The sequence below is a fragment of the Chrysochloris asiatica genome, unplaced genomic scaffold (genome assembly GCF_000296735.1).
Source record: "Chrysochloris asiatica unplaced genomic scaffold, ChrAsi1.0 scaffold00132, whole genome shotgun sequence".
Taxonomy (NCBI): Eukaryota; Metazoa; Chordata; class Mammalia; order Afrosoricida; family Chrysochloridae; genus Chrysochloris; species Chrysochloris asiatica.
The window spans coordinates 1912610-1924179 of NW_006408650.1; the positions used below are offsets into that span (position 1 = coordinate 1912610).

Sequence of the window (11570 nt, forward strand, 5' to 3'; positions counted from 1 at the left end):
CTCCAATCCTGATGCCATGTTCTTCTTCATATAATCCAACTTCTCGAATTATTCGCTCATCATACAGATTGAATAAGCATGGTGAAAGAATACAACCCTGGCGCACACCTTTCCTAATTTAAAACCATTCCATATCCCCTTATTCTTTTTTAACTTGGTCTGTGTACAGGTTCCTAATGAGCACAATTCAGTGTTCCAGAATACTCATACTTCACAATGTTGTCCACACTTGTCATGATCCACACAATTGAAAGCCTTTGCTTAGTCAATAAAACACAGGTAAACATCTCTCTGGTATTCTCTGCTTTCAGCCAAGATCCATCGGACATCAGCAATGATATTCCTTGTTCCACATCCTCGTCTGAATCCGGCTTGAACTTTTGGCATTTTTCTGTCAATGTACTGTTGCAACTGTTTTTAAATTATCTTTGGCAAGATTTTACTTACATGTGATATTTATGATATTTTCCAATGATTTCCACATTCCGTTGGGTCATCTCTCTTTGGAATGGGCATAAATATGGATCTCTTCCAGTCAGTTGGCCAGGTAGCCATCTTCCAGATTTCTTGGCAGAGATGAGTGTGTACCTCCAGTGCTGCATCAGTTTGTTGAAAGATTTCCATTTGTGTTCCAGCAATGCCTTCAGCGCTCATTGTACTTCGACCTTCAGTACGATTGGTTCTTGGTTATATGCTGTCTCTTGAAATGGTTGGACAGCCTCCATTTCTTTTTTTTTTTTTTAACGTTAGTAGGGAGGGTGTACACCAAAACACTCGGGAACGTATAATCATTTAAACAACCAAAGGGCACATTCTGCAAGCCTGCCTCCTGGCTGCCAGCAAACAACCTTTCTCTTTCCCTGAGTCTAGAGTCCTCAGCTGCTCCCTCTCTCCATTTGATCATCTCTGACTCCATCTCTGGTATCGCTGCTTCTCTGGAAGGGTCCCACATTCTGCTCATGCTCTTCTCCTTTGATGGTCCTAGGGTCTTCTGTTCCTGGACTTTAAAATTAACTACTCCCCTGTTGTTGTTTTTTAAGTTTTTATTGTGAATTATGTGGGTTTACATGGGAGAACATCAGCTTCACATTCATCCTATGGTATTTCATTTCATTGCCGTGATCACAATCCCCTCCATGCATCATCCAGTAACCACAGGCCCACCCCCCTGGCTGTCAGCACACAGCCCCTCTCCCTCCCTGAATCCCATGTCCCCAGCCATTCCATCTGTCCACATCATCATCTCTGTTTCCATGCCTGGCTTCACTGCTTCTCTGGGTAGGGTCCTGCATGCTGCTCTTGTCACTTGATGGCCACAGGGACTCCCACTCCTGGGCTGCAAAATTAACCACTCCTCTCCTTTTGTCAAAAAACATCTACCTCTACATTTCCAACCCTTACACTCAACCTGATAGCAGTTATTCACTATTGTACCACAAGAATCTTATCCCCATTTCCTTTCACCAGCCCGGTCCCAACAGATTAAAAATCATCCAGTGGAGGATCTACCTACCCCCACCCTGTCTGGAACTAGACTCTCTCTTGAAAGTTTGTAAGCCAGTCACTTCTTGTCTTTATAGCCCCCCACCCCATTTTGGGTAACCAATGTCTAAGTAGCTGTCTTGTCAACCCTTTGTACCGAGGGGGTGGGAGTGATCCTGCTGTAAAGATTTGTTCCCTTTTTTGAGCTCCTGCATCCATACGTATGGGTCAAGTTCATCAGCTTGTAGTGGGATACTCTTCTCTTTTTTCTTTCCTCTCTCTCTTTTTTCTTCTTCTAATCAAGTTCTGATCATCCAGCCATTGAAGCCAGGTCAAGTGGGTACTATCTGCAAGTATGGGTGTTCTTGTGCATCTCCCCTCCCTTCATATCAGCTGGACGCTTGATTCTCCGTTCTAGTCCTCTGTGGCCATGTCACTGCCTCTGGGCCCAGGAGTCCCTGGGTCTTGCTGTAACTGCTGGCCATCCAGGTGTCCACCTGGGTTCACAGGAGTCTACTGAATGTGGTTGGACTTAGATCCCAACTTCATTGCTGTTTTTTTCCCCTCTTCCTCTTATTGATGACCAACGTGCTCACCAGCCAGACCACCTGTCTGCTCATGTAGTCCCCTTGAGTCTTAGTCTTAGAAGGGAGTTTGCTCTGAGGGGACCCAACCACTTGCCTTGATGGCTCCCAGGCGAACAGCTTACTTGTTCTTGTAGTAATCAGTCATACTGCCATTATTGTTTCTGATTTTCCCTGCTGGTCTTTCTTCATGAAGTAGCTTCTGTTCTTCTAACCACTCCAGGCTGGTCTACTCATCCTTTCCAGTGGAAATCTCCCACCTCAGACAATTCTGGATGGGATTCTGGTTTCCACCTATGGTCTTGTGCAATGCAAAAGCTCCACAGGATATCTCTTCCACTAGGCAATTTCTAGCCCCCTTTAAGGTAATCCAATCAGTTATAGGCTGAAGACGGACTTACAAGCTTTCTGTAGGGATGATTCTGGCTATTCTTACAGCCCTCCCCCAAGTGTCTATTTTACAATGGTAGGCAAGGGAAACCAAGATTCAAAAGACAGCCAAGTATCTTACCATTATTCCCCTCTTTACCCCTTCAAACCATGCCTCAATCCCTGTATCCCGGAGCCCTGTTATTCCAAGGCTGTGCATACATAATCATTTACCTCTGTCCCACGTTACTCCCGTTTTTCTTACAAAACTTCTATCTTTACAGTGTGACGATCGCAATTAGTCATGATACCATCTACTCACTATTGAATCATAAAACTCTTACCTCCATCTCTTTTCACCAGACCCATCTAGACAAGATGAAAACTATTCAGTGGGGACTCTCGATCTTCCCCCACATACTCTGAAACTAAATCCCCTCTTGAAAATGTGTAAGGCAGTCACTTCGTGCCTTTATCGCCCCTTCATTTTAGATAGCCAATGTCTAAGTTCTGCATACAGAGAGGGTAGGATGAAGACTTCTTCCCTCTCAGTTGGTATTTTGAGCTACTGCATCCATAAGTATAGGTCAAGTTCATCAAATTATAGCAATTTACACTTGCTTCCTTTATCAAAAATTTTAATCTTTTTAGTGGAGTTGTGATCTTCAAGCCATCGAAGCTAGGTCAAATGGGTACTGAAGGTTTGGGCGTTCTTGTGTGTCTCCCCTCACTTCACATCAGCTGGATGCTCCATCCATTTCTTTCTGATACAGTGACTCTGTGGATCCCTTTCATCTAATTTGGATGCTCTCTGCCTCATCCTATATTCTGCCCATAGAATCCTTCATTGTGGCAAGTCGAGGCTTGACTTTTTTTTTTTCCAGTCTTTCCAGCTTGAGAAATGCCGAGCATGTTTTTCCCTTTTGGTTTTCTACCTCCAGGTCCTTGCACATTTTAACGGAATACTATACAACAGTAAAAAACAAAGATGAATGTGCGAAACACCTCATAACACGGATGCGCCTGGAGGCCATTGTCCTGCAGGCCACAAAAGGACAAATATTGTATGAGGCCACTAGTGTCACAAGTTAACAAAAGCCACAAAAGATTTTCACACTGAAAGAGACAGTCTTTGATGTTCACCTGAGGAGGAGAGCTTGGGACGCTGGTTTGAGGGCAGACGTGTCAAGTTGGGTGAAGGGGATTAAAAACAAAACAGAACAAAGGCAGTTGGTCCCGGGCAGGTCAGCCAGGACTGAATTCTATAGCTGGCCCTTCTCCTTGGCCCCAACCCGGGGTGATGGTGAGGGTTTCTCAGACATAGTTTGGGGTGTCATTCCCCCACCCTACTGCCTCCTGAGAGCCCCAATCAAAGGCTCCACCCTGCCTACTCACTCACGTGGGTCCATTCCTGCTGAACCCACACATTACTGAGTGCTCAGCCTTCTGGTCATTCACACGCCCATGCTGGCAGCCCCACCCAGGACCGGAGGTCGGATTCTTGCTCTGAAGAAGGCAGATGTTCTCCCTGCCTTGGGCTGGTCCCTGTGGACAAACCTCACACCCACTGTGCTTTGGGGTTGCCCCCATTCCAGCCTCATGTCCCAGAGGAACACACGTGAACCCTCTGAGGTGGGCCCAGCCCCCTGTCCCTGGGGGTCCCAAGGTGACAGGCAGTGGCCCAGGGAGACTGTCCCCTGAACTGTGGGCACAGTGTGGGCATTCAGAAGAATCCTGGGGCCAGGCTTGCAAGGATCTTTGGGGGCGGTAAGGGGCAGTTCCTCCTTGGGGCACTGTGAGAACAAAGCCCCAAACAAGGGCCAGCTGCAGCCCCTCCTACCCATGCCCTCCTCACCTCCAGATCTTGGTGCTGGAATATTCCAGTGCTAGTGTGCCTCGGTGGGAGGGCCTCCCTCCACAGGCCCCCTCCTGGACTCTGGGCAGTGCCTGGCCCACCTGCCTGGGGTCAGGAAGCCGACACCATGCTCACTCTGTCCTACCTGCTGGCCCGTTCAGTCAGTGGCATCCTGCTCTCCCCCAGGCGGCATAGCCAGGTAATGGGCAGAGCTAGGTCCAGGCCTCAGGTCCAGGGGTGGGGTACCTCTGGAGCTAGTGTGTGGTGGGGCCACATCTTCTCCTGGAAGTCCAGGTGCTCAGCTGGGGTTGGCCAGGAGAGGAGGATTTAGACAGCTCCATGGCCCTAAGGGGAGGGGAGGCTTCCAAGTTTGTGCTTTCTGGGTGCGGATTGGGAATGGGCCTAAGGAATACTGGCAGAGACCCCACCTCCCTTCTTACAGCTGAGAACTGAGGCCCAGAGTTGGGAGGGTGCCTCAGCCCACGTGGCTCCCAAATCTGCTCTGTCCACACGCCTAGGTCTGGAGTGGGACATCTGGGCTCCTCTGAGCCTCGGGTTTTGAAGCGGGGTTGTGGGCTTTGGGGGATCTAGGAGGATCCAAAGAGTTGGAGCTTGGTAGGGGGTTATAGTTTGACTTTACACTTGTTTTAAGGCGGGCCCAGGCTCTCTTGGAGACTTTGTCGACTTGGGACTGTATCCTGGACTGGTGTGTGGGTGCATGTGTGAGCGTGTGAGTGTGAGCATTTGGCACGTGCATATGTGCTGCATGTGTGTGAACATGTACGTTAGTGTGTGTGCATGTGTGAGCATATATTGCATGTGGGCACCTGCACTCGGGCATGTGTGTGGCCACTCACATATGTGTGCCTATACGTGCAAACGTGTGCACACAGATCATGTGAGCATGTTGCATGTGTGTGCAAACAGGCGTGTGGGTTTGCTGATGTGTGTAAAATACATTTGTATATGGGGGTGTGTACGTGTGTTTAGACACCTGAGCATGGGTGTGTGCTAATATGTGTGTAACACACACATGTATGTGTGCATGAGTTCAGACACATGTATATGTATGTACACACATGTGCGTGTGTGTACATGTGTGTGAATCTATGGCGGGGGGTCTCCCCTAGACAAGTGTGGCAATCCCACTTCAAAATAGCAGTCTGTGTAGGTGTGGCCCCAGCTCCAGGCTCTTAAGGACTACTGGGTGCTCCCAGGAGGTGGGTGTGGGCAGCTGGTGAGCTGTGGATGACCCACCCAGGGCAAAGGTCACGAGCTGCCACCAAGCAGATGGCTGTGGTAGGTGGTAGGGGTGCCAGGTCTGGGGGGAAGAATGGGGGGATCTTTCTGCTCCAAACATTCTGGAACACCAATTTTCTTCCCCCAGTGGACACTGGGGGGGTGGGGTGACGAGGCCCCCAACCAACCCCGACACGGCTGCCAACCCTGACATGAGCTGTCACTCCATGGGGTGGTGGTGGGGTCCGCTGAGAGTTTGGGGGTATGCCTCCTGGCCTCCGCCCCCTGGTACCTCTAGCCACCTGCCTGGGAGGTGAGGGGACGGGTGGGGTGGATGTTGACTGAGTCTGGACCCTGGGCTCCTGCCTTTGGAAAGACAATATCACCCACCGCACCCCCCATACACACACACACACACACACACCAACTCCAGGCCGCTCTTGGGAAGAAGGGGCTTGGAGTGTGGGTGTGCAGGGTCAGTCCTCTGTCCACGGGAAGGCTGGAGGGGCAGCTGGTCAGCTGGTGGGGACACTGAGCTCAGCTGTCTGTGGCCAGGGGGTCGGGACCTCACTGTGACCCACCCCCACCCCCCCGCAGGAGTTTGAGAATGCCGAAGGTGATGAGTACGCAGCTAGCTTCTCGGCTCATGGCTCCCCGGCAGCCGCTGCTCGGGGGGGCCCTGACGTGTATATCTTACCGCTGGCTGAGGTTTCACTGCCTGCTGCCAAGCAGCCGGGCCGTTCAGGTGGGTAGGGCCCCCAGGTGGTCTCTGGGGGGAGGCCAGGGCCCCTAGGGTAGAGGCTGCCACCCTCCTTCTTTTAGCCAGCAACCCCCACCCTGGGGTCCATGTGATTACACCCCAGACCCAGGGTATATGGAGCTATTCCCCCCGTCCCAAGGTTATCTGGGGCCAGATTGTGGTCTTGGATCAGCCTCCCGTATGCAGTATAGATCTGCTGTCCCTGAATGCTTAACCCCAGATTGCCACCACTTGGTGCCCGACCTCTGGGAACACTAGAGGGACATGGAACCCATTGTGTGGCTGGGCGGGGCCTGCCCACATGGGGGACAGGGGGAGGGGGTTCTCTGTGCTCTGAGAAGTGGCCTTTCTCTCCGGCTCCCCAGACAGGCCCCTCCGCCAGCTGTGTCCTTTTCCCCAAATCCTACAGCTGCCCCTGGCCCCCGCCCCCCGCCTTGATGCAGGAGCCCCATTCTGACCAGGAGTGTGGGAGGAGGTCCCCGCTCCCTGGATAGCTCTAGTCAAGGGCATCTGGCCCTGCCTCACTGCCCCCTCCCAGTTCCTCCTGGGATCTAGAGGAAGGGGATGTTGGGCCAGGGGTTGAGCCAAAGCCCGTAACCATGACAACAGCATGCCCCACACGGCCCACTATCACAGGTCCACCCCAAGACCCCAGCCTTCATCATGGACTCGGACCCATTGGTCAGGCAGCACTCGGGCCTAGCAACACCTGCCCATCTGCCCACTGAGCTGAGGGTCGAGGGTGGGGTCTTTGTTCCTGAAGCCCTACTTGGCTTCCTGGGTGACATGGGCTCAAGTTCTGTGCTGAACATTGGGAGCTGGGGGGCGAGAGGCCACCCTAGGGGGCCCCACCCACCACAGACTCTGAGACCTAGCTTCCTCTGTCTCTCAGGACTGTCCCCAGGAACAGGGGCCCACAGGGACTCAGCCCCCATTGCTCATTTTCTTGGTCTTTGCTGTTCTGACCTCAGTGTTCCGGGGATACTTTGCTTCCTAAGAGGGAGATACCCAGGTTGTCCCCCACCTCCACATCTGCCAAGAACCCAGATCCAGAAAGGAAGGTTCAGATAGGACGAAGGTCCCAATCCTGCTGGACTTCCACCTGGCCATTCCCTGGGCCTCTAGTCTCTGGGCCAGCGCCCCACCCCCCTGCTCTCTGGGTTCCATCCCAGTGGCTTTGAGCCCCTGCCCCATGGCCCTCTAGGCAGCTGGCGTGGGAGCAGAATTCAGGGAATCCTGCGGGGCACAGGCAGGGGCGTGGGTGAGCTCAGCCACTCCACTCAGCCTTGCTGACCCTTCCTTCACTGACCTCAGCCAGCCGGCTCGCGGGCAGAAAGGGCCCAGTGTGTCCACACAGCCGTGCCAAGCAGTCCCCAACAAAGGGCTCTTTGGTGCTTGGCCACTGGAATGCCAGGCTGTGGCAGGGGTGAGGGGACAACTCACTCCAGCCCCACCCCCAACTGTGCCATCAGCCTCTGGCCCAGCCCCTCTCCCCACCCAGCATCACCCAGCCCCAAGGTCTCCTGCCTTGGCTGGCCCCTGAGGCTCAGACACTGCTCCCAGACCTACCCAGAAAGATGCCCAGCAGGACCCTACAGCACCTGGCCTCCTGGGCACAACCCTCCTTCCAGAGGCCCTGGTTGCTGACAGGAGCCCCCAGGTGTGGCCTCGGCTATTCCCCAGGGCCACTTCTTCGAGGGGCTGGGGAAGGGCCCAGAGATTGCGTAGGTCCTGAACTCCCCATCCCGGTACAGTGCAGCTCCTCAAGCCTACGGACCTGGGCCGCCACAGCCTGCTGTACCTCAAGGAGATTGGCCATGGCTGGTTTGGGAAGGTGAGTGGGGCAGGGCTCGGGAGTACCACCTCAGCTCTGGGAGCCACTCTGCAGGCCCAGGTGTCCCAGCCGGGGCACCTGTCATCAAGGTTGGGGTTGGTGCAGGGACAACACCTTGGCAGGCCCCTGGGTCCCTCTTGCTCACCACAGAACTCCAGAGAGCGGGGAAGGCTGAGGAGCTTAGTGGTGGTAATCCCAAAGACATGAATATTACAATTATTATCAAGGGAGGGATTCAGTGCCAGTCTGCAAACAAGTAAACTGAGGCAGAGAGCAATAAGGGACTTGTGGGGCTTGAGGGCCTGAGTGGCTAAGGTGCCCACCTGCCGCAGGTGTTCCTGGGGGAGGTGAACTCGGGCGTCAGCAGCAGCCAGGTGGTGGTTAAGGAGCTCAAAGCCAGTGCAAGTGTGCAAGAACAGATACACTTCCTGGAGGAGGTGCAGCCTTACAGGTGGGCCATGGCAGTGGGGCTGGGACCACGCCCAGGGGGACAAAGGGGGATGGTCCAGCGGCAACCTGTGGGGGTGGGTGCCAGCCAGCTGCGAGGGGTTGGGTGAGGTGACCCCTACAAACAAAGGCTAGTTCAGTGCTGCCCACCCTGGCTCCTCCCCAGGGGTAGGGGCCGCCCCCTCTGCCCTTCACCCTTGTCCACTTGTGCATCCGGCGCTGTCCCTTCTGCAGGGCCCTGCAGCATAGTAACCTGCTCCCGTGTCTGGCGCAGTGTGCAGAAGTGACACCCTACCTGCTGGTGATGGAGTTCTGTCCGTTGGTGAGTAGGGGCACCTAAGGGGTGGAGTGCACCCACCGCCCCCTACAGGCACCCCTACTCTGAAGTCCCTGTGGGAGACTCCCCGGGATGGGGCCTTACCTGGGCTCAGCTCCCCGCTCTGCCCTACCATTGATAACCTCGACCTGTGGGTCTCACACCCCAGAGAGGACTGCTGGGCTGCATCATCTCCAGAGGCAGCCTGGGGCCAGCCTCACCAGGAAGGGCAGCTCTTTGGGGCAGTTTTCTGCGTGGGAGGGTATTCCGGGCACCAAGAGCATCAGGTCCCTCACCTTTCATGCAGCTACTTCCGAGAGCTGACTCCAGGTCCTGTGATCAGCCGGGGAAACCCAGCTCTACTAGTGGGCTGCCCTCTGGGCCCTAGGCCGGCTGCTTTGGGCTCCTCCTGGATGTAGTGGTCACCTCGAGGGAGGTTCCCAGGAATCTGGCCCCTGCGCCTTCTGGAACCTCAATTTGTGTGCAGATGGCCTCAGTTCTCAATTCAGCTCTTGGGCTCTCACCTGTACAATAGGACACTACTGACCCCACGGGTCTGCCGGGGACAGTGGGGTGGTTTGGAAAAAGTATTCTAGACTAGTGAGGGTGCCATGATGGGGTTCCTAGCCTGTAATGGGGGCAGAGAGTCCCTCGCCAGGAATAGTGCCCTTGTGGGCAGCTGTAGCTACAGCCATTAGCCAGGTGGGCTGGGCAGGAGGAGCCGGGGAGGTGGGTGGCTGGGAGCATAGGTCCTTCCTCTAGCTGACTGTGATGGGCTTGCTCCTCTCCGCAGGGGGACCTCAAGGGTTACCTGAGGAGCTGCCGGGTAGCGGAGTCCGTGGCACCTGACCCGCTGACCCTGCAGCGCATGGCCTGTGAGGTGGCCTGCGGGGTCCTGCACCTGCATTACCACAACTACGTGCACAGGTGAGGACAGTACAGGGCCAGTGTACTGTCTTGTGACAACTCTGGAAAGGTTTTTGTCACATAAAAGAAATGGGGGAGGAGGCACCACGGAGGATGGTTGGCTGGAGTCCACCCACTTGGCCTGAAGGCAGTCGGCTGTCCTCTGCCCCAAGGTGGCCAGCTGCCTCCGTGGGTCCACTCTGGCCCTGCTGCTGGAGAAACAGGAAGGGTCCCGTATTGTGGGGAAGGGCTGGCTCTGTCCAGCTCTCAGCCCTGGCCCCTGACTACGGCCCAGTCCCTGGAGCGCAGGGGTCGCGCTGGAAGAGGTGTGAAGGATGAGTGGCCGGATTGTCCCCGACGCCGCACGGGCCGTCCTCGCCAACAATATCCTGGTGCTGAGTGATAACACCCGCAACTCCAGCATCAGTGATTTTGTTGAAGAGGGCAGCTGCCAGCCTCCGCCGCCGCCGGCCCGCCCCGCCGCCTGCACCCCTCCCGCCGCTGGGCCCCGCCCCGAGCTGTCACCTCCTCCCGCAGCCAGGCCCCGCCCCGAGCTGTCACCTCCTCCCGCAGCCAGGCCCCGCCCCATCCGGCGTCAAGGCCCCGCCCCGAGCTGTCACCGCCCCCGATTAGGCCAACTGCCCTGGACCAACTGCGACGCCCCTCCCGCCCACATCGGTTTCACCCAGCGGTCTGCACCCTGGTCTGGTGCAGCCCACCACCCAACCGAGGCAGCCCACTACCCAACAGCCCTGGTTCCCTGTGCCCCCAAACACCCAGGGCCAACAGGCAGGCAGGGTCTTAAGCCGTAGCCACTAGAAGAGACAGACCGTGCTCTTCAGCTGCCCTCTGCCCTGCGGGAGGGTGGCCAGGGTGAACAGAGCAGGAGCCAGGCCCTGAACACAGCCTCTGGACACGGGCTTCGGTTTCCCAGTGGACTCCTGCCTTTGAGTCACGGGTAATGGTGTAGTGGGGCAGGAGATGTTTCCTGAAGGAAAATGCTGCCCACACGCAGGTCCTGCCTTCCTCTGGCCTGGACCAGGTCACAGACTGGTGGCCCCGGAGAAGACGGTTTCCCGTGGGAGTCAGGGATCTGGGGGTGAGATGGGGTCCAGTACAGGTTTGTTGAGCCTTTGCCAGTTGGAGGCCCCACCTAAGCTGACTTTCCACACCCAGGGCTGATGGATGGGATGGTGGGCAGCAGGCTCAGATATACTTCCTGCTTCCCTGTCGTCCTGGCCACTGACCTGCCCCTTCCCCCCAGTGACCTGGCCCTGAGGAATTGCCTGCTCTCCGCAGACCTCACGGTGAAGATTGGCGATTATGGCTTGTCTCACTGCAAGTACAGAGTGAGTGGGGGCTGTACTAGGGGCTGCTTGGGCATGGGCCTCTGGCCAAGAGCTGACCGGGTGCCCCTGCAGGAAGACTACTTCGTGACGGCTGACCAGCTGTGGGTGTCACTGCGCTGGATTGCACCTGAGCTGGTGGACGAGGTCCACAGCAACCTGTTGGTTGTGGACCAGACCAAGGCCAGCAACGTGTGGTGAGCGGCCAGCAGGGGCAGGATGGTGAGGGGCAGCTGGGGGTACGGTGATGAGAGCCCGAAGAACAGCTCTGGGGAGGTGCCACCCAGGAACCCTTGAGCTAACACCCACAGCATCAGGGTCAAAGCATCCCTTTGGTCCTCACACTCCACAGTGGACAGCAGTAGGAAGCACACACACTGGACAGCAGCAGACAGCACGCTCTCACAGTGGACAGCAGACAGCACGCTCTCA

At 55.7% G+C, this 11570-nt stretch overlaps 1 protein-coding gene across 1 annotated transcript in view; it reads left to right on the top strand.

The window, feature by feature from the left end:
- Nucleotides 1-11570, top strand: part of AATK (apoptosis-associated tyrosine kinase) — a 51530-nt gene that overhangs the window by 34370 nt on the left and 5590 nt on the right. The window contains exons 3-9 of the mRNA XM_006869640.1: nucleotides 6127-6274; nucleotides 8044-8123; nucleotides 8456-8574; nucleotides 8805-8892; nucleotides 9680-9813; nucleotides 11057-11141; nucleotides 11214-11335. Coding sequence (XP_006869702.1) covers nucleotides 6127-6274; nucleotides 8044-8123; nucleotides 8456-8574; nucleotides 8805-8892; nucleotides 9680-9813; nucleotides 11057-11141; nucleotides 11214-11335 — 776 coding nt within the window. The remainder of the gene's footprint in view (nucleotides 1-6126; nucleotides 6275-8043; nucleotides 8124-8455; nucleotides 8575-8804; nucleotides 8893-9679; nucleotides 9814-11056; nucleotides 11142-11213; nucleotides 11336-11570) is intronic.